This window comes from Macadamia integrifolia, chromosome 10, assembly GCF_013358625.1.
Source record: "Macadamia integrifolia cultivar HAES 741 chromosome 10, SCU_Mint_v3, whole genome shotgun sequence".
Classification (NCBI taxonomy): Eukaryota; Viridiplantae; Streptophyta; class Magnoliopsida; order Proteales; family Proteaceae; genus Macadamia; species Macadamia integrifolia.
In genome coordinates, this window is record NC_056566.1 from 17,066,457 (window position 1) to 17,091,006 (window position 24,550).

Here is a 24,550-nt window from a genome sequence, read left to right on the forward strand (position 1 = left end):
GACTGAGTTCCCTGTCCAGCCGCATAGTGTCCAGTAGTGCCTCTTGTGTCTACTTTTCTCCACCCTTAATAAAGGGCAGATATGTTATTTCATAGGAAAGGAGGAGAGATAGACATAGGAACGATATTATGGCATCTTTAGATAATCAACACACTGGACTATGAACTCTTGATTCTCTATCCCAACCGTCCCCATCGGTTGGTTGGACCACTAAATTTAGCAGGAGGCAAATGCAAAGGTCAGCTTAACCATCTAATGGTTGGGAATGACCAAATCATCCCTCCATGAGCCTTTAAATTAGACCGAGCATCGGTCATGCTACAACTAGTACAACAGTGTTTGTGCGTTACTTTTACCTCCCCACACTGGCAGCACGGGGAACTATTTCCCATTAAAGAATTGGTTCAAAGAGGCATAAGCCCAAAATATTTAAACTTTACAATGTAGACTGCAAAGGGAACAAATAGGAAAATAACTCTGCATATATCTTTGGTGATCCTCATCTCTTATCAATCAATATCACTTGATATAACGCCGTTGATGCAACTTGAAAATAATCACTTACAGAGTTTCAACTTCTTGAAGAATGATGAAACTATAGACTTGGGATATGGCTTTGTAGCAAGACAGGTAGGAAAATTTTCAGGTTGTTCAGTCCATAGTTTATGAGCAATGCCAGCAGCTGTCAGTTTTTCTGACAAGTTCAAGATCTGGGGTTCTCCTTTAACCTCCAGTGTAACCTGCAAAACCATAAAAGCAGTTCTGTCTCTGTTATTTCAGGATCTATTATGGGATTTAACAGAACAGTCAACTTTCTTAGCCATATAAACGTATGTCCAGAGTAATTGGGTGAATTCACAAAAATAAAGCTTCAATCTTCAGCTCCTACAACGGAAATCTCCCTGAGAATCTAAGTGATTGCATTATTTGAGTGACCCCAATCTCCGCAACAATAAGTTAATCCAGTTTCATTTCTAAGGGGGATCGATTCCAAAATCAATGAGTAATTAAGGAGGCCATCACTGTAGCCCAGGCAGCAAGTACAAGGCAAGAACTTCTCTTGGATACAGGAAAATACAATATTGCAAATCAAATATTACCATAGTAGGGTCACACTAGTAATGAGGTTGAGTTGATGCACAGCCTGTTTTAGTAACAATGTTGCACATATCAGATCCCTTCCAGTTGCCTGTGGCACAGATTAATATAGATAATTTAGTTTCATGATAATTTATGATGCTCAATATATGTCTAGACTAGATAAATTGTCCTACTAGTTTCCTCTTTGATTTATTTATTTATTTTGGGTGGGTAGTAACCTTTGACTGGTTTTATACTGCCCAAAAGAATCAGACAAACTTATTAGCTTCACATATTTGATTTAATCATGGTTTTGTAACTATGTGAATTCTTCTGTTCTGCAGTAAGTTTTTATTTATTTAATTTTGGATTTCTCTCTGCGTTTTCTCACATGCACATATATGGGTTTTGTTTACTCTTTAATAAATATGCCTAAGAAAAATTTTCCGTTCAATGATGTTTATATATTTTCAAACAGAAGATCATTTGCCATTTATTCTTTTATCTTATTGGTACTATTTGTCTATATATTCAAATTATAGTGAAAGTAGCAGTAGAGCAGCAGCAGGATATCCAAGGCGAAGTCTATACATCCATATTGTTTCTCTTGTTCAAAGCTTATTGAAACATCATATCTTGAGCAGCCTATTTAGTTCTTTTAATTTTGAAGCACAATTTTTTATCTTCTTCCTAGGTCTGATCGCATAGTTCTTTTTCTTCTTTTCCATTCTGCAGAATTTTTTATTTTCACCGACCCTAATACTCAGGAAATCACTGATCATCAGCACTACTCGTTAAACCCTTCAGGAAACCCAGATTTCTAAAAAATCATGTGACTCATGTCACATAAAAAATCAACTTGGTTTTACTGCTTCATTTCCCACTGACTATATTATTCAAAGGCTTCAAGCTTTTATTGTCCTTATTATGCTGATAAAGGCCTCTCTTTTTTTTCCTTCTGTGCACAGTCGATCATTCTTAAATGATAGACATGCATAGTGCAAGGATCACTTTCAAATTCTCACATAAAAACTACACAAAGAGCTAATAATTCATCATCAAGCAGCAGGAATTAAACTGCAAAAGATCAACTTTTTCTGGAAACCAAAGATACATAATTAACAACCTATTTGATATTTTCAAGATTTTAATACAACATAAACTCAGGTAAAAGATTGATGGTGGGATGTAAAAATGAATATCTATGGAACCATGTAAATACCACTGTGCATCTGTGCCTCGGCATACCATGGGCTCATTCACTAGAAACTGATCAAAGCTAACATCAAAGCCTGTCAACCTGTTTAACTTATGATTTGCTTCTAAATGGCCACTATGGCATGTAACCTGCAGCCCATTCTTATAAACAAGAGCAGAAGCCACATATCTATAGATCACGGTAGTTTGGTTGTAGTCTCTTCCGTCTATATGTTAAGTTTGGAGAGTAGCTCCCTATGAAGCAGAAGGTAAAATAGCCTACTCATTACACATGCATCAGCATACAGACATGGGGATATATTTTTCAGCACCCACAAGGATTTAGCTTACTTAGCACCTTGCAGAACTGAAGGGGCACGAAATGCTAGCAAAAGGTTCAATTCAACCATTGATGAAAACCCTGCAAAGGCTTAAGTTATTTTTCCTCAATGCAAATAAGAAGTCAAACCGTAAATTTCTTACAGAAATTAAAGATTTTTTTTTTTTTTTGGATGAATAAATAATTCATTACCAGAGAGAAGAAGATATACAAAGGAAGGCGGGGGGGGGAGGAAGGCTTTAGAGAAGCCACCCACCGGCGGGAAAACAAAGAAAGACTAAATCAAACCCAGAGATACAAATTTTTTTTTTTTTTGGGGGTTGGGGTGGTGGGGAGCATACATACTATCAAGAAGAGGGATGGACTTTGGATGAGATCAACTTGGAGGTTCCAAGAAGTAATAATGTGGGAGTTTCTGGGGGAGGAGGGGATGGGCCGAATTGGGAGGGCATGGACTTTGGATGTAACATCAAAGTAGATAGCTTTCCAAATCATATCCGACGAACGAGATTTGGGGGTCCATCTATGAATGTTACACTCCAACCAGAGATGATTGATGGTAGCAGAAATTAAAGATTACCATAAAGAAAACTACACATTTTTTTCTAACCAATTGTATAGCTATGTGAATGTCACAGTAAATTAGGATGGATCAGTCTGATGGGTTCTTATGATAAATCCGCAATCCGCATTTCCTCTCCTTGTTGCGTGAACAAAGATAAACACATGTACTGCAACACACACATATTGCAAGACCTTGCTGACCTAGACGCTCCTATCAAAGAGGTGACAAAATTGAATCCAACCATAATAGAATTAGAATGAACTATTCTTATGAGAGGACTGTTTAGTAATCATATTAACAAAAAGTTACCAATCAAAACCCAATATAAGTTCAGAGATAAAATCAGAATTCAAATTTCGGTTTCAGTCCCTGAAGGAAATGCACTCTACATAGCTATTCGTGGAAAAACCTCAAAGAGTTCAAACGAAAACAGAATTTGACAACCAAAAGCATAAAAGGGGAAAAAAAAAATCTTACCTTGTGCATGGAATTGATATTCTCAGGGCTGCAGTAATCGAGGGTATGGGCGTCGTCCTTATGACTCCAAATCGCCGATACAGAAGCGTGGCAGCCTTGGGTGATAATGCTTCCAAGTGGCCATGAATCGATTAGATCTCGACGGAGAACGATATACTGAACTAGAACATCAGCATCTGGGGTGTTTCCGACGGCATTTCCTGAATCAGAAGCAAGAGAACTGGCCTCTCCTGCTGCATCTACGGTGGAACTGCTCATTGATTCCGAACAATGCCGATGTAAAACCCTAAACCTCGAACCGGTTGGAAGAGAAACCCTAAGCCTGATACTAGACGAAGGAGAATGGTAGCAATTGTGAATAGAAGGAAGAGAAAGACGAGGTGAGAGCAGTGCGAGCATCTCTGCAGCAGACAAACCGGTTTGAAATCAACGTTTAAAAGCTACCCAACACCGGCTTGGTCTAATATCTAACCGGGAAACTCGAACCATTAATGAATCGAATCGGACTGAACCGGTTCATCTGGCCTCCATGTCTCATGCGTTCAAGGCTTTCCTCTGCAACTAATAAAGATTAGAATTTTCAACGTTATCTGCAAGTCAAGGCTTCTTCAATTCGGGAGCATGAGCTTGGAGAATCCCCTTCCTCTCTCAATGTCTAGGGGATTAGGGGAGGTATCCTCAAGCTTCTCTTCGAGATCGAGCTTATCATCTTCTACCACGAAGCTAGAGACGAAGACTCGTACGGTTCTAGAAGCAGTTGCAGAGTTCGAGCTTCCGAAGACTTCAGCTCTACCTCCATCCGTACGTAGTTCTTTTCGATCTCTAGCGATTTCTACGGTATCGGATTCTCAAACTCTAGTATACATTGGTACTCATAGCGGGAAGATCATCTTACTCTCTCTTAATTCCTCCTCGGTCGTTGCTTCTAATTCGGATCCTGCAAATCAAACCGATTGTGAAGCTTCTTTCTCCAAGAGACTCACTTTTTTGAGATCTTTATCGGTTAGTGACTGTTCAGTGGATACGATACAGGAGTGTGTGGAAATTGGGAAACTTCTTGTGGTTTCCGATGGATTTATGTTTTTGATGGATTTGCATCTATCGCAACCAATTCGGAGATTGAATTTTCCACGGGGAGCAACTGTTGTTTCTAGGAGATTGCGTGGCATAGACTCAACGAGTTCAGATCTTCTTGGGGATGGGGTTCCTCGGTCTGAATTATCTAGCGCTAGCCAAAGGTTTCTTCAGAGGTTAGGAGGAGGGATTAGGGCAAATGGTACGAAATCTAGGGGTTATGAATCGCTCAGAGAAGGTAACTGTGTCGTTGCAGTTGCAGTGGGGAAAAGGCTGATTTTGATAGAGCTCCTCTTATCCAGTAGAACGGATAGAACTGATCGCGATGCTGATACTGGAGAGATTTTCCTTGTTCTAAAAGAGATTCAGAGTATTGAGGGGGTCAAGACGATGGTGTGGCTTGATGATTCAATAATTGTGGGCACTGTTAATGGATACACATTGTTCTCTTGCGTTACGGGGCAAAGTGAACCATTATTTTCACTTCCAGATACATCTAGTCCTCCGTGCTTGAAACCTCTGGTTAAAGACCATAATGTGCTTTTGTTTGTTGACAATGTCGGTATCATCGTTAATGCTTTTGGGCAGCCAGTTGGTGGGAGCTTGATCTTTCGATGTGTTCCAGATTCTGTTGGGGAGATATCTTCTTATGTGATAGTTGTAAAGGATGGAAATATTGATTTGTACCACAAGAAAACAAGCCTCTGCATTCAGTCACTGTATTTTGCAATGGAAGGGGTTGGTCCATGCATTGTCGCAAATGAGGAGACTGGGACTGGGGAGTTTGTTGTTTTTGCAACACCTTCCAAGGTAGGTTTTCTATACCTATCCAAATATCTTGATCAACATAAATTTCAATGTCATTATAAATTCAGCATAGCAAGTGTTTCATGAACTCTTATCCAGGAATTATCTAGACAGTGAGTCACATGTGCTGCAAGTCTAATACAATTCAGAATCTAAAAAACCATGTTTGAAAATAGTCAAAATGAGTCTAAGACTTAACTTGGTTGACCAACTTGTGATTTGAACCAGTTAGTATCATTGGTCTGGCTCTAATACTATAGAGGAAACTGAGGTTGGAATTCCATAACATGAAGATAATATATCTACCATATGCTGTCCTTTATAGGCTAATCCATCGCATAATTCCTGCATGGCATTGAGATAATATGTACCATTTTCATTTAGGTCCATTACTTCATATCTATATGTAACTTGTATCACGTAAGCTAAGTTAATTAGGAAGTTGTTAGAGTAATTACTTTTGTCTGGAGATTCTGGATGTATGTTCTTTTCATCTGTAATATTGACTCATATAATGCTTCCTGTTCTTAAGTGTTTGCAAATGTTTCTCTGAGGCACGTTCATTGAACTCTTATTCCCATATTCATGTCCTTGAAACGTTTTGGCAAATAGAATTTTTGAGGCTATGGTTGTTGTTGTGATGAATCGTTGACTGTCATCAGCTTAGGCCTGGGAGACTGTGAAACTGGTCCACTTATGAGCTGCAAGTTTTTTTGTCTACCACTTTAATTTTACAAAAGGGATGGCTGATATCATGTGGCCAGTTTGGTGAACATTTCAGAAATTGGAATTCTTATCAATATGCTTTTGATTGTTGATGGTTCTCAGCCAATTTTGTTCAATTAATGAAAATCAGGCCTAACGAAATTGCAAATAACATGGACGAGCTTTTAGCTATAAATCTAAATAGCTTGTCCAGTGGACATGAAGATTATGGTGGCGACTGCAGTACCTTAGGATGTCAAGAAATAGAATAAAAGTATGTTGAGTGGCTGCCTTACTTGAGAAGAAAAGGCCAACCTTGATTATTGGTTTGGTCTTGGAATTGTCAGGTTTATTAAATGATTTGAAGTGAAGATCCTATATGTGCTTATATAAATTGCAGCGAGAATAGTAGGCATTATGATCTCCAGAGAACATGAAGTAGGCTCAAGTTTTTGAAGTTGTAATGTCACATTAGTTAAAAGTTTCCAAAAAATGGAGGCATTTATTTCTTCCAAAAACATGTCTTTTCAACTGTGGTAGTTTTTTTATCCTAAGCTGGCAACAAAAGTTTCAAATAGGTATATTTCTGGCTTGATAAGTTGTAATGATACACTTTTCTCATTTTGTTACCAGAACTTTATCTTCACTTCTACAGGCCATTTGCTTTCGGAAAGTATCTGCTGAAGAACAAATTAAAGACTTGCTGAGGAGGAAGAATTTTAAAGAAGCCATCTCTTTGGTGGAAGAACTCGAGTGTGAGGGAGAAATGACAAAGGAAATGCTTTCTTTTGTGCATGCTCAAGTGGGATTTCTCTTGCTTTTTGACTTGCATTTTGAGGAAGCTGTAAATCATTTCTTGCAGTCTGTAACAATGGAACCATCGGAAATATTTCCTTTTATAATGCGAGATCCAAACCGCTGGTCACTGCTGGTATTTATCTTTATTTACTGATTCCTGTTATTGTTTCCATATGTTTCTATTGATCCTTATTTTTTTTACCAAAAAAATAAATAAATGAATTGTCTATTAGATTCCTTGAAAATATAACTAACTAACTATTATCAACAATGAGCTACATTTTTCTGTGAGAATATGCTCCTTGTATATGTTCTTTTGACAAAATTCCACTGCTTACTGTCAATCATTAGCTGTGTGTCACCATTTTTGTGCTGAGAGGTAGTTCTAACCGTGTTATCTTGTAAATAGTGGAGTTTCTTTCCCTTTTATGCCTTCCCCGTAAATACATCTTTATCCTGTTGTTGGCTTGAGTTTGAAGACACTCTGTAGTAAGTTCAATTCCCATCCATTCATGCCAAACCTTTTTTCTTCCTCATTTCCTGACATCATTATGTGGTAGAGTTCTTGTGTTGTAATTTCTAAGAAGAGTTAGTGAATTTGTGGAACATAATTGATAAAATCCCTTTATCTTGTAAAAACAGTCCTACCTCTTGTTTGTTCTTCCATCACACAAATTAAGTAATAGGTTCTTAGGAAACTTAACACATAAACCCTTGCATTTATTATCCAATTTGAAAAGACAGAGAGAGAGAGAGTAGGTGTTTATATATTTATTTTGATTGTCAGAGTGAAAAATATTTTCAGCAATCTATGCAGTGTTGCCATGATAAGTACACTTGAATTATGGCAGCATGGGATGTGCACAAGAGGCAGAGGCCAGGGCCATCAAGCAGGCTGGAGTTGGAAGAATCAGTTCAGTGGCTGTTGGATATCTAAACAATTTTATTTGACATTAAGAAACTTCTCAAATCATTTGGGTCTGTAATATTAACAAGGTAAATATACACCTGATAATCCGATAGCACATGCTTATGATCTTGCTGTCAAAGCAAGAAAGAGAAATTGTCTTGCACATTAGATTGGAACAGAGTTTGTAATATGTGCAATTAATTAAAGTTTAGCTTTATTTCCACATAAAAAAAAATAAAAAAATAACAGGACTGTAGGCAAGAGACAACTACTAAAATTGAATTATTGTATACCAATTGTTTCCAAATTCAACTCTGAACTCCACAAAATTTAGAATACCTGCAAGGCTGATTGCTAAGAAAAGAGCTAAAATGAGTACATAAGCATTAGTATTGTAGTTAATTTACACTTTCCATCAAAGATTCTTCTATTTATGTCTTTCCAAAATTTCCCATGTGATTGCTATTGGTCATAAATTCCATGATTGGATCCCTCTGGAGATGGAGCTACCCAACCAAGCCTAAACAAGTCTAAAAAGAAGTGGCACACCATCTCCTTTGCCTTATGCCTCAAATGAAAATGACTAACTGATTCTTCTTCTTCAATGGCTTGCTAATCTAATGCCTCTTTTCTTTGGTTCCTGCATCAATACCTCTTCCTTTGAAAGAATCCATGCAAAGATTTCCATCCCACCTGTGGTCCTTGGCCCCTTGAATTCCCCCTTCCGCTTATTAATACCCAGTTCTTTACAAAGCAACAGATTATAGGACGTTACAGTACTCCTTTTGTTCCAGCCGCTTCATCCTATTAAATCCTCAAATCAGAATTATATCTGTGAATTACAAAATCATAAAATCTATAGAGAATCCTTAAGTAATCGTCCATCTTCCAATCATTCGATTTCTCCTAAGAAACTATGACTATTCCACCTCTCCTTCAATACTTCAGTCCACTCAGTAATTGAAGCTCCTGATGTTGACAGTGATATTATATAGTCTAGGAGACATACCACAAAGCTTAGCCTCTTGCATCCATTAATCCTCTCCCATTATGCAAGGCCTTGTAGGAGAGTAATGCAGGCCTGGTTCAAGGTCCAGTTTAAATTTGGGCCAGGACTGAGTCTTGGCTTGTGTTGGGCATTAATTTTTGGGTTAATCTGTAATGGGCTGAATATAAGGATCAAAAGTGGGGGATTAAGGCCACACAAAATTATTACCTTATTTTAGTGGGACTGATGTTGATAATTGTTGGATAGGGATCTACCTTATATGTTATTCCTAACCATTAGTCTTTGAGTTAGTTTGGGAACTTTAGAGTCCTTAGCTGTCTAGTTAAGAAAATCTTACTAGTTGAGTTAATCTTGGAGATTTTCTTTTATTTTGGAATGGAATAGAATTTTTTTTTTTGATAAGGCTATGCATGATCATTCGATCTCCCTTCTCCCTCATCTTGGTGATCTTTTTCTCCCCTTTGCCTCAGCACCTTACTGGCAGGTTCTCCTCATATGTGAATCTTTCCCTTTCTATCTATTAAGCAAGCCTACTGCCAGCAGATCTATCAGCCAACCTGCATCAAGAGGACTCGAACTTGATACTGGATCTCCATAGCCAATAAATAGGCAAAGCATTATTCACAAATCCTCATAGATCAAATACCGAACACCCTCCTAATCTTTTTGGTTTACAAATCCACTTCGTCTTACCAACAAAACTTTGTCCTTCCATCCCATCCCACGAAACTTGTGCATAGTCTTCTACGTTTCTCTTACACTGATTCTGGTGCCAAAAATGGACCTTAGATAAATACCATGGAGTATTTTCTAATAATATCGCTCCCTTGAGAGGATAGAAATCACATGTTTGTTTATTCCCCTCCCCCCTTCCTTTTAATGCATTATCTTAAGCATTCAATTATAAATCACCAGTTCCATCCACAAAGCTTGTTCTCCATCATCTCTAAAGTAGGATTCCTTATGCATCTGCTCTTGGTATTTATTCACATCTTGGAACATGCCATTGAATCCTATGTATAATTAGGCTATTCCCGTTGCCTTGTTCTTATGGAATTCTAAATGTTCTTACAGTTGGCCTTTTGGGTTATTTTATCCATGCATTCTTCATCTCCAAATCCTACAAGGTGTTCGTTCACTCCTCCGAGAAAAGGACCAAAAAAGCTTCCTAAGTAACTTATTATCATTTTCAAAACTTGACAATAGTGAAGCCTGAAGGAGTTTCTTCAATCATTGATTTTATGGTTTTGTAAAGTGATAGACAGGGCTTTTTTGCTTGGAATTTCCTTGGGGTTGCAATGTTCTACTTAGACTTCTCAAGTCCTTGAATATCAGATATGGGAATGCAACATTCTGAGGCATTATGCTTCTGTAGTGTATTTCCAGTGGGGATTTTGTCCCAACGTAAAGCTGCATTGATTAGCTCTTAGAAGTCAGGTTACATTTTTTTCATTTTTTGGTAGAAAAAGTCAAGTTACATGTGTTGACAAATTCTTGATTGTCTCTATAATGGATACTATTTATGTGCATGGCCATGAAGTAGTATGGCACTGTAACTAGTTGCATCTTTCCACACCATAAACATGATTTTCCGCACATAATAAGCATAATCATGATTTTCCGTTCAAATATGTTGCTGTCTTTAGCAACCATATTTTGGTTTCAAATGTAAGAAAATAAAACTAATAAAACTTTTGGATTTCAGGTTCCCAGGAAGCGGTATTGGGGCTTGCATCCTCCTCCTGTACCTCTTGAAAATGTTGTAGATGATGGGTTGATGGCCATACAGAGAGCAGTCTTTCTTAGAAAGGCAGGAGTGGAAACTGCAACTGATGAAGATTTTCTTTTGAATCCACCAAGTAGAGCTGAACTATTAGAGTCGGCAATCCAAAACATGATCAGGTAACTTTTTATTTATTTATTTTCCAGTTTGAGCATATGTGTGTGAGTGGGTGGGTGTGGGTGTGTGTGTGTGTGTGTGTGTGTGTGTGAGAGAGAGAGAGAGAGAGAGAGAGAGAGGGAGAGAGAGCTAAAATAATACTGATAAGTAATCTTTTGAAAAAAACAAGCGTTGACACATTCTATTTGTTCTGGATTGCTTATCAGTAATTCTGTATCCATTAAGCTGCTGATATACTGTAGGTATCTGCGAGTTTGCCGGAATAAGGATTTAGCTCTTCAGGTCAGGGAGGGAGTTGACACTCTTCTAATGTACCTCTTTAGAGCCCTTAATCGTGTGGATGATATGGAGCAGCTGGCATCTTCTGATAACAGTTGTGTGGTGGTATGTACATACTTGCTGGTAACTTTTGATATTATATTTCACCGATCAATCATTAGGCATACACATGTTGGTTAGTTTTATGGTCAGAACTTAGTGATCTAAGCCTCAAGATCATGAAAAACTTGTGTATGTTGGAAAGCAGCAGAATCATAGTATTCCTGTGTATTGCAAAGCAAAGAGGCCATTGTCAGAAGCTTGCTTGAAAGATGACCTTGCAACTTGCATGGCGGGTGCAGGAGGAATTGGAATCTTTGTTAGATGACTCTGGGCACTTACGGACGCTTGCCTTCCTGTATGCAAGTAAAGGATTGAGCTCAAAGGCTCTTGCTATCTGGCGTATTTTGGCTAGAAATTATTCATCTGGCCTATGGAAAGACCCTTCAATGGAACAACCCAATCAGGATACTGGTACTAGTGTGATCTCTGGGACAAAGACTGCTGCAATTGAGGCTTCGAAGCTTCTGGAGGAGTTATCTGACCAGGACATGGTTCTGCAGCATCTTGGGTGGGTATGTATTGCTCAAACTTGATAAAAAATTTGAAGCAATTTAAAGTTGTACTTCCATTGGTTATAGCTAATTTGGATGTTCTGGGTATTTTTATTAGATTGTGGATGTAGATGAGGAAGTCGCTGTTAGAGTTTTAACATCAGAGAAGAGAGCTGACCAACTTTCACCAGGTTACCTCACACTTCACGAAAACTTACACATTCCATCATTCTTGGCTTCTTGATTGTTCTTTTGCTTTGACTATCTTGCATGGGTGCTAGAGGTTGCATTTAGATCAAGGACAAGATATTGTTCTTACCTGTAAATAACAAATACAGCGGGTCTCTTTCTACTCTTGGAAAGCTGTAATTTGATGGGTTTCATCAACTTGCAGACAGTGACCTCTATCCCACCATAGATACTCTTCTGTGATGAGAATTAGTTCCTAAGATTTTCAACTTTATCTGACTGATCACTATTTTCTCAAGGGATGTGATAAACTTAGCGAACAAGAGAAACTCGTGACACAAGAGATTCATTTCCTGGAAGAGGAACAAAAATCTCTGCTTGGAAGGAGGGGGTGGACGTTTCCCATCAAGTCAATATGAATCCCTGCCATGACTTGTTAGGGTAGTGCGATATGGGATCAATTTCTTGTCTCTTGTTTTCCATTAGTCTGACTAATGAATAGCTTAGAATCTCCCCACATCGAGGTGCTTCTCTTGGTGGTCATGTCAAATAGTTTTATACCCCCAATGCAGTGTTTTTAAAAGCATTTTTGCATTCAGGATGGTTGCAGAGTTGCCAAGCATTTTTTCCTTTCACAGCACATGGTGTCCCAACCACCAAAAAGACGGGGGGACAGTTAGGCTTAGTGCCAGGCATCCCTTTAAAACACTGCTCCAATGTCTTCAAAAGAGCCAGACAAGCTGTGAAAGCAATAATTAATCTTAATGACTACCTATCAAAATAAAAACTACCATTATCAACCAATCCGGTAAAGCCACAACATATCCTTCTGTATTGGTTTTAGAAATTTATGACTTTGATCAATTTACCACTTCAAATCTTGCAGATGGAGGGGCCATCCCATCTTGTGGTCTATTAACGGATGATCAAATTCCTCCAGTGTCCATTGAAATTTAAAGAGTCTTGAAAAAAAGAATGAGAACTTACCATTCATACCAGTCTTCCCATGAAATCCAGTAAATGTTTGTGACATGACATGTGTATGTGTGTGTTTATGTAACCATTGGTTCCTTTTGGGGTGCTTCTAAAGATAGTTTGGTTTTATTCCTGCAACTTATCTTTTGACCTTGTTTTTGGAACTCAAAACTTGTCTTATGTTGCTTTTTTTTATTCTTTTTTTCCCCCTTTTTGTCGCAAAAGATGTTTTTCAATTACCTATTCAACACCTCCTCGGAGATTCATGCCCCAAATAATTGCATGATTTTCAGGATATGATGAAATGTTATTTTCCAAATTCATACTTTACTTAGGAGTCCATGCCCATAGAGAAACCTCAGGTATACTGCTAGGTTCTATGACTGCTCTTCTCATCTCTGTTCCTGTATTTATTTATTCATATCCTCTTTCCTTATAGTTTACTTATTCAAGTTGAAAAGCCTTCCTTCATACATTTACTTACCCGAAAAATTCATAAACTTCATTTGTACAACCTTAAGTAACCTACATTCCTATGTCCATTAACTAGCTTTCAATTTCGTTTCTGACGTATTTCATCAATTAACCAACTCTACATCTATTTTACGTCCATCCTAAACTAGAACCTCACTTTCCTATGTCAGTTACTCCTTTTTATCAACGTGCAAATTTTTTTAAGAAATTATTTTGGGAATTCTATCTTACGTTAGCATAAAAGATAGTTTAGGAATAGATTTTTATGTAGAATGGATGCAAGTACATTGGAGGGGGTGGGAGTGCAACTCCTCCCACCCACGCCCCCTTTCTGCCACATGGCATGCTAACTGGACTGATTGGAACCATTGAATGTGATTATGGGAGAGGACTCCATGTATTGCCTAATTCAATTGGAAGGACAACCTTGTATTTCACACTTTCTGTTGTATTTCCAATGGTCTGGAATTGTCCAAAGATTAGTTTTTTCACCAGTCTCTTTTGCACACTTTCCTATGTCAGTTACTCCTTTGTATCAACGTGCAAATTTTTTTTTAAAATTCTTTTGGGAATTTTATCTTACGTTAGCATAAAAGATAGTTTAGGAATAGATTTTTACGTAGAATGGATGCAAGTTCATTGGAGGGGGTGGGAGTGCAACTCCTCCCACCCACGCCCCCTTTCTGCCACATGGCATGCCAACTGGACTGATTGGAACCATTGAATGTGATTATGGGAGAGGACTCCACGTATTTCCTAATTCAATTGGAAGGACAACCTTGTATTGCACACTTTCTGTTGTATTTCCAATGGTCTGGAATTGTCCAAAAATTAGTTTTTTCACCAGTCTCTTTTGCTAATATTTGACACTTGGCAGAGTCAAGTTGGGCTCAAACTTGACTCATAAGTAGAAGAGTGGGTCCTACTTCTCACCACAATTTGGGCCCCATCTGCTTGCACATGTGGCAGATATGACAGGTGGGAGTTGCACCTGACCACCTGACCATACTTGCACCTTCTCACCCATATATTTTTTTTTCAACAATAAAGTAAAATAGTCTGTTCTCTTTTAGGTACTCTATATTTTCCGCCCATAGGTTATGTTATGGCTACCAAGTCTGCTTAGAACATGTCTTTGAAAAAGCTTGTTTTTTGGTCTATTGTTCATAATAACTTCCATGATTCTGTTTCACACTTTCACTGTAGTACCCTTCTTATTGATCCACTGATCAGTGTATAACTGGATATCATACACTATTAGAGAGTGAAGTTGGATTGTGTAGGAAGAGTGCTCTTATTTTTTATACATGCGAAGGAACTCTGTCCATTTGTGCAACCACTGCACAGCATGCAGGCCAGTGGGAGGCCATGCGGAGGCATCAGGGTAGTATGGGGGGGGCAGTGTGGTCTTTTCGTGCTGCCTATGTCTTGGCGTAGAGCAATGCAAGTGGGCAGGGTTCTTTCTCCCTTTGGATATTGTTCTTAACCTTGTTTGGATCGATATTAATGAATCCTTTCATGTTTCTTACTGCAGAAGAAGTAATTTCGGCAATTGATCCAAAAAAGGTAGAGATTCTTCAGAGGTATGTTTTCTTTTTCTTTTTTTCCCCTGTTCCCCATTGCATGATATAGAGGAAAGCTGTTTTGTCTTGTTTCCATCTGTCACTATTTCAAACATTTCATCACCTTAATGCTATAAAAAATGTTACAAAAATACAGTCAACCAAGTCCATTGATTTTCTTGAGCCACATCTTGGATGGGTGAGTATAAACTCAAAATCTTGCGCAGATCTAATGATCCTATGCTACAGTCCTTATTCACAATTCATTTATTGTTTAAACTGCCTAAGCAGTCTCTTTAGATGTCTGATCTAATCATCTTGTTGTTTGTTGTACTGTTCTGAATCATTGATCCAGAAAGTAATTCCTGTATCTCCCAGCAACTCAAGAGCAATAGAAGTTTTGAAAAAAAATCTTACTTCCAAACAGAAACAAAAACGTTATTAAAAACCAGAGAAGAAAAGAAAAATCTCTGAGTGATGACTATAAATAATTGTTGTTTGAACATTGTAACTACCATGTGGTGGATTTAGGAAGCTACCAGGATTTCCTTTTGCCAATAAAAGAAAAAGACTAATAGCATATGAAAAGTGGTTCCGCAGCACATGAATCACCATCAATCTTACCACTTTACCAGTACTTGACTGTTAACATTATTATTGTGAGCTGTCAAATATTAAATATTTAATTTATCAAAATTTTAAAAGATCCTATTGTCAGATACCCACCAAGTAGGAAGCTACTAACAGCATACTGCACACTACCTAATCAATGTCACAGGAAAGATGTGAGCATTGGCTGTAAAGGCATGTTAAAGTTATACTATAAGAGGCATTTTGTTACGTTTCTTATATTTCAAGGGGTTTCTTTTAATTCTCTATAGGGTAATTTACAGTGTCACCCCCTGGAGAATGCCACAATTATAAGAACACCCCATTTGTTTCACCAAATTATAGTCAAACCCCCTACCGTTAGTCACTGTTAAGGAATATACCTTATATGCTGATGTCAGCTATTATATTTTTTTTATAAAATACCAAAATACCCTAACTACATCAGCAAGCACGTGGTACCTATATCCTCGCACTTGCAAGTCTAAGAAAGAAAGGTCTAAAGCAAAGTACTTATCGTCTCACCATCACCGTCTCACCGACTAGTGAGCACCACAGGAATAACGATAATCTGACTGACCACTGTTGGTGTACGATGTCTTGTATTCCATCACAGTTTAATCCAGGGAGTACTGGTGCAGCGCCTCGATAGGCAGGACGGGGTCCCGCTAGCCGGTTAGCGGGCCATGGGGGTTGCAAGGGGGGCAGGAGGCCCCCCTGCATAGTAGGGGATGCCCCCACTCAAATTTTTTATTTGAGGGCAATTGTGTACTTTCCGGATTAGGGTTTTTCGCTATATATTTGTAACGAGAGTTTTTTTCTCTGTAATGCAAGCAATACTGAGAGGTGTGAGGGACGAACGTTATAACCCTATTCTCCATTGATAGTGAAGCAAGATCTCATCTCACCAGGGACATAGGCAATCTTGTCGAACCTCGTAAATCTATGTGCATTGCTTGTTCTTGTTTTTCCATTATCTTTTGTATCGTTTTAGGGTTGTGTTTTTACAACCACACCACACCCCACCGGAATCTCAAGTCCTCTCTCTACTCGCGATTCCGATGAGGAACACTAAAACCACTCTCTTTCTCAGTCACTTTCAGATGGTTCCGATGAGATCACATACTTGAACAGACAGAACGGGAGAAGATTTTTCAGAGAAAACATAGGATGGGTCAATGGCACGGCGGGGACAGAAACGAAATCATAGCCCGCCGAAGGGATTGCTGTGCTTTCCATTCCATGTTTGGTTCCAACGAAAAGTACTTGAATACTAGGGTCAATAGTCTTGAGTTCATCAGCAATGGCGACGGAAGGGTAGATATGGCCACCGGTACCACCATCTTGGAATCCCACTGTTATCTTCCACAGACCAAGCGCTGATGCTTCCCACAAAATCCTCAGGATTCTGAAACACCATCGGATCCTTATTCGCTAACGGTTGATACCCGAACATCATCTCTCCTTTCTTGACCAGAAACGCCGCGTCATGGCTCTCTATCACCATATCTGCCTTCGACTTCCCATACTGGAATTGCACTGGTGGATCGATCCTCAACACTTCGAATACCACCGATTTGGTAAACTCCATCTTCTCTATCACCTAAAGAGTCACCACCCCTCCTAAGTTAATAGCTTTTCTGATCTCTCTGGCAAATTGCTGGTGTAGCTTTTCTCCTGCTAAGCCGACCCACTTAAATAGAGATGGGAACAAAGTCTTCATTCTTCCAAACGTGTTGAACCCAGAAAGGAAGATGAGATTATGACATGCTTCGTCTCTCTTGAGTCCCATCACTTCGGCTTCGTCCAGTATCTGAGTTGCGGATTCATAGAAGGCATCATAGAGCTTCTTGTAGTCAGATTTGACGAGGAAGGATGGGAGGGGGAACGTGTGTATGAGCTGATCTTCTAAGAAGTTTGGAAATTTTTGGTCAAACCCAATGTACATAGAGGAGCAAGCTGGAAGGCGAGCCACTTGGCAAGAAGTTTGGGTCCGTCCGATCTGATCTTGGTAATGGATGGATTCTTATTATCACAGAACAAACGAAATACGAAGTAGAAAGACATGGAATCACTAGTAGTGTTGAAGTCGGCTTTACCTTTTCTAGAAATCTAATCTTCGAGAAGTGGGAAGAGGTCATTGGAGAGTGGAGCAAAACTCAGGAATGAATCTCTTATGACGAGACACGAGGATAGAGAAGATGAAACGTTTGAGAAGGGCGTGTTTGGGTTCCGAGGGATCGAGATAGGAGCAAATGCAGTAACCACCGGTGTAAGAAGGGGAGGGCATGAAAGTGCCGGCGAAGACGTTTTTTTTCTCTCTACCTCGGAGATGTTGGATAGGACTAGGAAGGTCTTGGCGTCGAGGAGGACGATGACTCTCTGCGCTTAATGTCTCGGTGAAGGTGAGAATAGGGAGGGGTGAAGAGGAATTGGATTAAAATGAGTTTTAGTGAAAAGGGTATAACGGTCATTTTACCTTAATGTAGGACTAAGTTTGAAAACGCAAACTAATCCAACTGTAGGAACTTTAAACCAAAGAACAACCACAACCAATCCCAACACACCAGCAAATAGCAGACCAACAGAAAATAGAGGCAAACCAGCTGCTGTCAACTTCAATATCCAATACTACGTAGGTCAGATTATAATTGATCAAGTAGATGAACTAGCAGTATTAATATGATGCAACAGTCCCAAATCAACAGCAGGAATCACAGAAACAGAATAGGACAGATCAAAGCAATCGATTCTGGTTCTGTTCTGGAAAAACCACTACAGGACAAAATATGAGAGATTTCGAATATCTCACTAATGGCTGCACAGAAACAGCCCAAATTTGGATTGATCCTTAGTGGGGAATGGGAGAGCAGTCTACCAGAATTTGAGAGCAAACTGACGGCTGGAACTAATACCAACAGTAGAGGCCGATTGGCTCTTTTGGCAGAAATCAGAAATATAAATACCTGAATGTTTCGACAGCAGTAGAACCTTGAAAACAAACTTGAAAGAAATAAGAAAGCTTGAAGAAAACCTCCTGGACTTCACGCCGCGAGGAGTCGCTTGGGTCAAACACCAAACCCTTCTTCTTTGATCAAACACTAAGAACATCCAATGAAGCCAGCGGCAGCAACAAGACTCTTTTTTTTTAAAACATAAATCGTCTCCCTATGATGAGAGCTCTCCTTTATTTATAATAATGATGGGGTTACAAGAAAATAGAAACTAACTTTAGTTTCTAAAAACTGAAATAGGAAACAAAAAATTAGAAACTCACCTAGTTCTAAATCTAAAATTAGAAACTTGCAAAATAGAAAGTCCTTTAGTTACTACTGGAAATAGAAACTAACTTATGACTGAAAATTAAAAACTAAATAACCCCATCTAAAAAGGAAACTAAAGAAAAAGGAAACAAATCACTGAATCCCGTATGCAACCTTAGAACCCCTAGTTTAGACCCATAAAAGTAGCCCAATACACTCAAAACACATGGGATCAAAGGCCTAACATTTATGGAACCCAACCCTAGGCTTATTCCTAATAAAACAAGTCTATTTTGGTAATTAATCTGCATCATACCTCTTGACTTAACATGTGACGGTAAGGAGTCTGAGTTTAATTTGGTGAAACATAGGGGGTGTTCTTATAATTGTGGCATTCTCTAGGGGGTGGCGTTGTAAATTACCCTTCTCTATTGTTATTATGTTATAAATATAGCCTTAAGTTGTCGGTTAGGGTAACACAACACCCTAATTGACCATCTTCTGTTTTCTCCCATATTTTTTCCTCTTTCGTCCTTTTCTCTTGATCTGCGCAGGTATTGGTTATTGTTTTCTGATTATGTCACATGGTATCAGAGAACCATTAACCAGTAATCTACTATTTGTTCTCTTTTTTTGCTTTGAGAGTCCTCAAAGCAAAACATGTGCTGCAACTTCTATTATTCATGATGCATTCACTTATTTGATGAAATATAAAACAAGAGATTTCTTGCATGGATGAAGCCTTCTCTGCTGTGATCATGCATGAATGGTTATTAGTCTTCAATCAAGCCTCTGTGATATGATCTGATCAGCTTTCTGCTATTTTGGTTTGATTTCAAGTCAAATTCTTGAATGAGCATCTTCCCTTTGTTGGATTCAGTCCGAACTTTGTATAATTGCTTTACTGTCTCTAGTGGTCGATTGATCTCAATTTCAGGATCAACTGACTTGGTTTGCTGCAGTTCTTTAGGAATCCTTGTTCAAGGACTTTTTAAAAAGTCCACTAGTAGATCTCCCAGGTGAAACTCAAGATGCAATTGGACTCCATCTCCTTGCAGTGAGTCTAATGTATCAACTGCCAAGGATTGTTTACCATCTTTATTCTTTAGCGTCTAAAGTATCACCTTGTATGTTTAGCTAGAAAATATCGTGGTCAAATTCAGATTTTACATCAAACTTGTGGCTACTTCATTAGATATACTGAAAAACTAAAAAGATCAGCATAAATTCATGTTCTGCTTCTCTCTAGTACTGGAGATGGTTCTCACTACTGTGGCAGTTTTCCATACTTTCATGTATTTCAATCATGTTTCCATTATCTTGTAGATATTTGCGATGGTTGATTGAGGATCAAGATACCGATGACATGCAGTTCCATACACTATATGCTCTTTCTCTTGCAAAATCAGTGATAGAAGCCATAGAGATGGAAAGCAGTTATCAAACCCCTCTTGCTGGAAAGTTTGAAGAAGCAAATACTTCCAATGTTGAAAATGTTATTAACTTTCAGAGTCCAATCAGAGAGAGATTACAAGTGTTTTTACAGTCTTCGGACTTCTACGATGCTGAAGAAGTCCTAGACTTGATTGAAGGATCGGAATTATGGTTGGAAAAGGTTGGTTTGTAATTATCTGTTACCCTGGGGCCCTACATATTGTTTTGGATGAAATTATGGATTTCTTGGGAGTATCCCTATTAGAAGGATAAGGTTTATAAGCTCCTTATTTTATTTTTGACTGTCTATGACAGGCTATTCTGTACAGGAAACTGGGGCAAGAGACACTAGTTCTCCAGATTTTGGCTTTGTAAGTTTTCATTATTTTATAGGATAATAGTAATCCCAATCAATGATACCACGTAGGGATTTTAGAAACATAGAAGAGTTCTGGGTGAAAACAATAATTATGTCTTAATATGCACTGTAGCTTATCAACTTTTGATTTGTTTATGTGTGTGTAATTCGCTATGATATTTTAGGAAGCTGGAGGACAGTGAAGCAGCTGAACAATACTGTGCAGAAATCGGTAGACCAGACGCCTACATGCAGTTAGTTTCTTTTTCATGTGAACAAAATTTAATCACTTTATATGAAACTTTATCTAAATCTCATCCATGTCCATGATTTGATTGATAATGTTTGCTGCAGGCTGCTTGATATGTATTTGGATCCACAAGACGGGAAGGAGCCTATGTTTAAGGCTGCAGTTCGCCTTCTTCATAACCATGGAGAATCTTTGGATCCCCTACAAGTTTTAGAGGTAACAAATCTGTCTGTTTTGCAAACATGTGCCCTTGCATGCCTGTCCTAGGGAGCTTAAATCCAAGATCACCTGAATTTTGTAACCTTCCAGATGTTTTCCATTGATCCTTAAAGAGGACTGCATGCTCCTGGAATTTGGCTTAGTTGACTGAGATTAGGTTGAGATCTCAAGAGAAAATTTCTTGGCTATGTCATAAAACACATCGTTTGGAAGGTTTATCGTTGTTATTATTGAGATATAGTTTTTAGCGTTCTTCTATGAATAGATGGGAAAAGTGTCACAAACCCAATGGATATCAGTATCTGACTCAGCAAGTTGAGAAAACCTGGATTTGGGCACTTGTGCAGAGATAATCATTTAGTATTTAGTGTTCGATGTATTGTTCTGGAGAGACTAGAATGGTGAAACAGGAGTCACAGACCACATGTTCTCAAATCTTTTTTAGTGGTTCTTATTTGGAATTCTGCCTTTTTTGGTCAAGAAATCTGTTTTCTTCAGAATTTGTTTGTGGGGAATTTGAAATTTTTGTTTGCAGACACTGTCCGCAGACATGCCCCTCCAACTGGCCTCTGATACAATATTAAGGATGTTGAAAGCTCGGCTTCATCACCGTCGTCAAGGACAGGTAACTCTCCATACGAATGCTTCCTTTTATCTTCTGTGGTTTTTAGCAAATCTTGAGCTGGTCTAAGTTTGTAAAGATGACTTGGAGGAAGATAATTGAATCCTCTCTACAAAGTTAAAGCATTTTCCTATTGTACAAAATGCCCCTGTGATGGAATGCAAAGATTATGGTCCAGCTTGCATCAGTGTCCACCTAGGGAGATTAGTGGTGGATATTTGTTGAGTTTCTGATAAATTGGAGAAAAGTAATGAAAGAAATGTAGGTTCATATAGTAGGAAACCATATTTGGTGGCTAAGTTCAATTGTTTTGAATTATACCTTTTATTTACATTTTAATTCAGATAAGTGCATGAAAAGGTCAATATACGACACTAAAAACTCTGCTCCTGAACTTGTTTAGCTAATCTACTTCATTGTTAGCTGATCTCATATCAGACCACCTAATAAGATCTTTTTTTTTAGAGGTGGGGGTGTGGGTGTGGGTAGGTCCCAATGAATAGAAAAGATGCTCCATTGGAACTACTCTTTCCCCAAGGAATCCAAGAATGGGTTACTTGTCCATCTCTGGAGATGCTCCCAAATAGGAAAGTGAGATCCATCACAACTGAGCTTGATTTAATTCTTTTTGGAAGGTTCCCAAATCATTTATTATATCTTGAGAAGGATGATCCAGACTACTAGTTATGTAGAGAGGGGAGAGGGAGAGGGAGCGGGAGCTGCACTGTTCTGTCTTTTATTGTACACTGACAACATTGGTATTTGTGCCATTGGTTGCTTTCTCTTTTGGATTGTTCAACTAAACATTGATATTGTTTCAGATTGTGCGTAATCTCTCCCGTGCCATTAGCATAGACACAAAGTTGGCAAGATTAGAAGAGAGATCAAGAAATGTGCAGATCAATGATGAAAGCCTATGTGATTCTTGTCACACCCGCCTTGGTACCAAGCTCTTTGCTATGTACCCTGATGATTCGATTGTCTGTTACAAGGTGGTTGTTTATCTCTTAACTTTTGTTTTTCCCAATATTACATGACTATGTGACAAGTCATTAATGTTCATCCACTCTCGCATCCTGTGTGTAAAGCTTGTGATTGGACAGACTCCTTCAGACTTTTGAAAGTATTTGGAAAAATAGCAGGCAGCACAATTTATTTAGGATTCTTGTGACAAGTCCTAATAATCCCTATAACCTTGGACAGTTCCAATTCCCCCTTTGATTCGACATTTTGTCTGCCTCAAGTTTTGAAGACTCAACCATAACAGAGCCCTAGATTTACATATTGTTCTTAGTGAATCTTGGAAGTAAAAAATTGGATTTTTTTTACAATTACCTCCTTTTCCACGCAGTGTTTCCGTCGTCAGGGTGAGTCCATTTCAGTAACTGGACGTAACTTCAAGCGGGAAATCATAATCAAGCCTGGTTGGCTTGTTAACAGATGAGCCTTGGATGATACGCATACCATGCTTCTATGTTCAAACTCTACTGCTCACTGATGGAGCCATTTCACCTTGACAATGACATGCTGGAAATCTTGCCAGAATCAGGTTTTTTTTTGAAGAGGATTATACTTTGCTTGCAATTTGATTTTTGCTGTGATTCTGCTGACGACATGTTCTGGCTATGTTCGATTCTGTAAAATTTGTAATTAGGGGATCAGCATCTTGTAGTTATCGCGGTATGCTAACACTGCTTATTGTTTTGTTGGCAAAAAGTTTGTGCTGATAAGTTTTCATGAAAGATAGTTGTAACTGCCATTGGTAGAGATTCGAGTATATATGGTTATTCTGCAATTTATCAGTACCTTGAAAATAAACAGAAGAGTTTTGTACCTATGACGGGACGATGTGACCTGGGATCGCATACATTCGAATTTGTTATTTATGTACAGATACTCTTTTAGCCCTAGATAAAGTGTTCCCCCCCCCCCCTCTCTCTCTCTCTCTCTCTTGGTAGAAGCCCTAGGTAAAGTTTTGATGGTAAAAGAATGAGCCATTCTGTGTTGATTAGGGTGAGGATAATTTTCTTCATAAAGCAGCCGTGATGCCTTTTTTATTCTGATTGGTGTCGGAGATGGACGCAGGGTGCAGTGGGCGATACAAGACTTGAGATCAACAAATTGACTATATTATTCATTTGGGCAGTGAGAAATTTCTGAGAAAAAAAAGTGTATCCAATGCACGAGGCACCACTTTAGGGTATAGGAGGGTCATAATTTAAGTAGACTTACCTCCCATTTTGCGGAGAAGCTGTTTCCTGGTCAAATTGATCACAATGGAGCAACCTTATTATTGTATCCTTCGAAAAGCAACAGCAGAATTTTTTATAATGCTCCAAAGAGTAACAGCAGATGAGAGGTGTTAGTAGCACAATTTAGCACAAGATGGATGTCATCTTATACAATCTCTTAGCTAGGACACGTAGAGAATCTTGAACTGTTGTAGGAGATGAGCCATCCATGGAAACTTTTCTTTTTATTCTTTATTTTTGCCAACAAAGGGTATTTAGGTCTTTAGCCTCACTAATCCCTTAGGTACATATTGACCCCACAACCATATACATCAAATCATTTTGGGATTGAATGAAAGTCATTTAACTTTTATCTAAAACAGTGTAACAGCGTTAAATACCCCATGCGAAAGATTCCAAAGAGGCAAGAGAAGTCGAACTCAAAACCACACACTTCCTAAGATGAAGTTCCCTTGCCAACTCCGCTACTCCCTTGGGGTTAGCCATCCAATGACACTATAAAATTGAAATTATTTGTTTCAGGTAAAATGCACCACCATTAGATAATTATGCACTTTCTTTGTAGTCCTAGATTTATTTAATGCTTCGCTTTCCACCCAACAGATTAGG

At 38.6% G+C, this 24,550-nt stretch overlaps 2 protein-coding genes across 4 annotated transcripts; one reads left to right on the forward strand and one right to left on the reverse strand.

Moving 5' to 3' along the window:
* Nucleotides 1-268: 268 nt before the first annotated feature.
* LOC122091351 (putative peptidyl-tRNA hydrolase PTRHD1) lies at nucleotides 269-4,092 on the reverse strand. Of its 2 annotated transcripts, XM_042661231.1 has the most exons (3): nucleotides 3,660-4,092; nucleotides 1,101-1,189; nucleotides 599-740 (listed from the first exon to the last, which is right to left on the reverse strand). In XM_042661231.1, exons 1-3 carry the CDS (start codon nucleotides 4,056-4,058, stop codon nucleotides 704-706), a joined length of 525 nt encoding a protein of 174 aa, XP_042517165.1. In that variant the 5' UTR covers nucleotides 4,059-4,092; the 3' UTR covers nucleotides 599-703. The 2 variants fall into 2 exon arrangements, with proteins under 2 accessions (XP_042517164.1, XP_042517165.1); XM_042661230.1 differs by lacking the exon at nucleotides 1,101-1,189 and having other exon boundaries at nucleotides 269-740; nucleotides 3,660-4,085.
* A 149-nt stretch (nucleotides 4,093-4,241) lies between these two features.
* Nucleotides 4,242-23,484, forward strand: LOC122091349 (vacuolar sorting protein 3). 2 transcript variants are annotated; one of them, XM_042661228.1, is made up of 14 exons: nucleotides 4,242-5,543; nucleotides 6,901-7,176; nucleotides 10,668-10,864; nucleotides 11,105-11,246; nucleotides 11,483-11,755; nucleotides 11,853-11,925; nucleotides 14,907-14,955; nucleotides 20,133-20,421; nucleotides 20,556-20,611; nucleotides 20,784-20,852; nucleotides 20,953-21,064; nucleotides 21,603-21,692; nucleotides 22,511-22,681; nucleotides 23,041-23,484. In XM_042661228.1, exons 1-14 carry the CDS (start codon nucleotides 4,281-4,283, stop codon nucleotides 23,131-23,133), a joined length of 3,153 nt encoding a protein of 1,050 aa, XP_042517162.1. In that variant the 5' UTR covers nucleotides 4,242-4,280; the 3' UTR covers nucleotides 23,134-23,484. The 2 variants fall into 2 exon arrangements, with proteins under 2 accessions (XP_042517162.1, XP_042517163.1); XM_042661229.1 differs by having other exon boundaries at nucleotides 5,412-5,543; nucleotides 6,879-7,176.
* Nucleotides 23,485-24,550: the final 1,066 nt, after the last annotated feature.

Coding starts and splice junctions, on each gene's coding strand:
- LOC122091351 (XM_042661230.1), bottom strand. CDS start 4,058: ATGCTCGCACTGCTCTCACCTCGTCTTTCTCTTCCTTCTATTCACAAT. Junction 741..3,659: donor ATATCAATTCCATGCACAAG/GTAAGATTTTTT, acceptor ATGGTTTTGCAG/GTTACACTGGAGGTTAAAGG.
- LOC122091349 (XM_042661228.1), top strand. CDS start 4,281: ATGAGCTTGGAGAATCCCCTTCCTCTCTCAATGTCTAGGGGATTAGGG. Junction 7,177..10,667: donor CAAACCGCTGGTCACTGCTG/GTATTTATCTTT, acceptor TTTGGATTTCAG/GTTCCCAGGAAGCGGTATTG. Junction 14,956..20,132: donor AAGGTAGAGATTCTTCAGAG/GTATGTTTTCTT, acceptor ATTATCTTGTAG/ATATTTGCGATGGTTGATTG.